This window comes from Anopheles marshallii, chromosome 3, assembly GCF_943734725.1.
Source record: "Anopheles marshallii chromosome 3, idAnoMarsDA_429_01, whole genome shotgun sequence".
In the NCBI taxonomy this organism is placed as follows: domain Eukaryota; kingdom Metazoa; phylum Arthropoda; class Insecta; order Diptera; family Culicidae; genus Anopheles; species Anopheles marshallii.
This window is the reverse complement of record NC_071327.1, coordinates 74,673,126-74,677,009: the sequence shown is the minus strand read 5'-3', so window position 1 is coordinate 74,677,009 and position 3,884 is coordinate 74,673,126. Positions and strand designations below refer to the sequence as shown.

The 3,884-nt window shown below is 46.5% G+C and overlaps 1 protein-coding gene across 1 annotated transcript; it reads right to left on the bottom strand.

Moving 5' to 3' along the window:
- Nucleotides 1-3,600, bottom strand: LOC128713155 (probable G-protein coupled receptor Mth-like 3). The gene is made up of 7 exons (XM_053808016.1): nt 3,586-3,600; nt 2,836-3,354; nt 2,642-2,774; nt 792-1,223; nt 540-714; nt 264-449; nt 1-136 (listed from the first exon to the last, which is right to left on the bottom strand). Exons 1-7 carry the CDS (start codon nt 3,598-3,600, stop codon nt 1-3), a joined length of 1,596 nt encoding a protein of 531 aa, XP_053663991.1.
- Between the last annotated feature and the right edge of the window lie 284 nt (nt 3,601-3,884).

Below are 3,884 nucleotides of genomic sequence, written 5' to 3'. Positions count from 1 at the left end.
TCAATTCCCATGAGTCACATCCGTCAGGCGAGTCTCGGGGTTTGCCGTCGTCTTCAGGTCCGTCGAGCGCGTTGTGCTGATGGTGCTGTTGGTGTGCTGGTCGTTCCGACCCGGGACGGTCCGATTAAGGCCGAATCTGCAATCGAGTAAACATAGTCACGGCCACGCGACTTACTGCAAGCAGGCGATCACCTGCCCAACGGAAGGTCCCCCGGGGGCGTCCACCCATGGGAGAAAAGGACCACAAGCACGCTGACGCTCACCGTTTCAGTAGCAGCTGTTTCACCTTCTGCTTCCACACGAACAGCACGAATATGAAGATGCCCGTCAAACAGTTGCAGATATCGACCAGATAGATCAACCAGGTGTTTTCACCGACCAAAAAGGTGATGATCTCTATCGTCCAGGTCACGCCCATGATGATGAATAGTCGCAAATACAGACTAAACCTGCGCGTACGGCAGGATGGGAAGACATTGGAGCGTGGAAAAACGATTTACTTCCGATCGGTCCGATGACGTGCGAGTGCCACACCTTACCTGTAGCGGTCCTTTTCGTACTTTGTGTGGCGTCGGGATTCTCCCGACAAAGCGGAAGCCGTCGCCTGCTCCATGCGGTAGATGCGTATCGCCGTTACGGCGAAAAACACCACATTGGCAGTGACGAGCAGCAGCATAGGCAGATACATATACAGAAACCCAATCAGCTTTTCCACTGGGACCGATAATGAAACCATTCGCAGTTACTGCTAAGCCCTTATCAACCCATATTACATCCCTGACGTTACTCACCACTCACGAAGCACCGCTCCCGGCCGATCTGGGGCCTCATCGAATCGTGTACAAACTCGGTATTGTCAACCAGCGCCACGAACCCCACGATCAACAGTGGCGCACCCCAACCGTACAGACTGTAGTAGAGAAACTTTCGCCGCTCGCTCGACCTACCGCGGCTACCACCGAACGTCCAGAATATATCGAACGCCATCACATTCAGCCAGAAGAAGCTAGCCAACAACGCCGCGTACACCATATAGCCGGAGGCGATGCACCAGTTCGACCGATACACGAACACGTTGAAGCGCATCAGCCCCAACAGCAGGTAGGCAACGGTAAGCGACGCCACATAGCACATCAGCGACTTGCCGGGAATGTTTTGCATCTCTGGAAGCAACGCGTACACGACGAAGGTTGCCACCAGGAACGGCAACGATATGAAGATGCCTGTTGGGAATTGTAGAGGAGCGGCCAGTATCGAGTTACGAACGGGTCAACAGTGTTGCGAACTTCATTAGCGAATTCGCTTATCCACACGAGACAGCAGACGAGATGGTAATCTACCTCGGTGGGTGCGTAGATCGTTACTTAAGAACGTGGTTAATCAATCGCTTTTACAATGACACGAAGCTGGATCAACTTTCTACGAGGAAATATTGACTTTACGAAAACTATCAATTCATTAACGTAACTTAATGGCATTGTGTCATTGTATTTTATGGTTTTATAATCAACGAATTTAATCAGCTAAAGTATCTCCTTTCCTCGAATTACAAATAAATCTTTCATATAAACCACTTTATATCTTAATATCGTTTTATATCTATCAATATAAACCTTATACAGGGTTGAAATTTGATTAATACTACACTTTATGTTACCTATTTCATCTAAACCGCTTCAATTTGGAGGTTCGTTTTGAAGTTGTTTCAGAAGTAAAGTTTGAAACATTAACGCAAACCCCAAAGCATGGTTTAATTAAAAACCTCAAGTTTATTATTAATAAATTTAATAGGAAAAACATATAAAACTTATTGAATTTCCAAGGATCTCTGTCGTATGATTGCCAACAGATATTGTTATTGATTGGAACTTGAATTAAAAAACAAGTAGAGATATGTCAAGAATTTTGAAATAAATCAACTCTTCAGCCCTAAGAACACAATAAATATTTTATTAAAAACCTTCGACCTACAATCGTAGGTCTAAATGAATCACTGAAGAGTTAAGAATGTCCAACTAAACTCAAAACAATAAACCAATCGTGGAATAAGGTTACGAAATACACAAACACAGTCCAGCACACACGTGCCGACGCGAATCGGATCTTGTAACAAACCGATATTTGCCCAAGACAAATAATGGTATTTACCTCGTTGTCAATATTGATTGTTTTCAGTCATTTTAACCCAATCCTCTAAATGTATTAACACATATTCCCTCATTATGTGTAACGTGCCATCCAGGGAAATACAGCATTATTCATATTTTGACAACGTTAAGTGAAGTTTTCACAATCCGATTGCATTTAAATGGAATGAAAAATCCCACAAAAAGGTGTGGTCAAAACGGAAAGGCAAGCAGCTATCTACATCCATCCATTTTCCGCTTATCTTCTTCACATTTGCTGTCTGCTAAATTTGTTATCAACTTTGACCTAGCCCGATTTAGCTTTGCCACGGGCGAAAATACACCCGAGTCTTACCAGCAGTGACAAACGTATGCACTAATGCGTTTCTCGTGCCTGAGCGTGATATGTAAACATTTCCCAGACGCCCAAGGACTACGCTACGCACGATCGAAACCGAAGGGGAATTCCATTCGCGTGTGTCGAAATCCAAACCACCATCTACGGTCTCACTCACCTACGGAGTACATTCGGTGCATTGCGTATGCATCCACCATTTCGCAGTATCCGGCGTAGGCAAGCGGTTCTGCTGACTGCAAACAGTAGTGCCGATGGTCAAACAAGCTCTCCCCGTACGCTAGTATACCGTCCTGGAAAGAAAACACTATCCGTGCCAGATCTAGGAACATTTTGGACGCTACTCGTACTTACCGAGCGCAAGATGTACTCATCCCCGAACAGCGTCAGCAGCGATCCGGAACATTGTGGTTTGGTGTAAAGAAAATGGTAGTTTGAATTATCCCGCAGGTTGCGCGTGTCATGAACGATCCCATCGGCGGACATGGTAAAGTTGACGTTTAGGTCATCGGATGGACACGGTTCGCCTTGGGGAATTTCATCCTGACAGCAGATATGCAGACACTGGCGTATGAGACACACGCAACCACGCACGGCGGAACTATCGTCCGAAAAGTACTGCTTACTGCTGTACCGAATACCGTCATATTCGATGGTTCCATCCGCGTCCCGTGTCCCATTGCTAATGTCGACCGACTCCACCAGTGGGCAAAGGTCAGCTGCACCAACGTCACCGATGCCGAACAGTGCTCCGAAGCAAAGCAACACTACGCCGACACCCACCGTGTGCCAGTAGTACCGACTTACCGGACGATGTCTTATCGCCCGCCGATAAGACACACGTTGCGTCACTCCCATACTCATATCACTGCCCTAATTGCCCTGATCTACCAGCACTATCCGTCACTAAACACAACCCTTTTTTTTCGCTTGGTGTGCGAACTCTATCGCTTAAGTCACCGAAGCAAAAGAGAGAGAGAAAATAAACTTTGAATTAAAGGTAAAGATACGCCACTAAAACGATGATCTTTCTTTTAATCACACTTCTAATCAATCATCACCAGTATGCTAACACACACTTAAGCGCGCGATCCTTCCGCCTACCGAGCGTGCTACCATAGTAACGCATCGAACGCGTGTTCACCCTTGTCAATGGCTCGAAAGCTGACAGTTACTGTTCGCAGTCATCGGCAGAAGAACAGCTCGCGGCCGCGGTCGAACGCGTACTGCTGCTCCATCGCCACCGTAGCCGGTACCGATGTTGTCCGTTGCGTCCAGTGATGATGCTATTTTGAACAATATCGCAAGCGCACACACTTCACACTTTGCAAGAAAAATGGCTCGCGGAACGCTGATCATCCAGCTGCGCTATGTATTTCAATTCCCGTGGAATTCTTATCGTT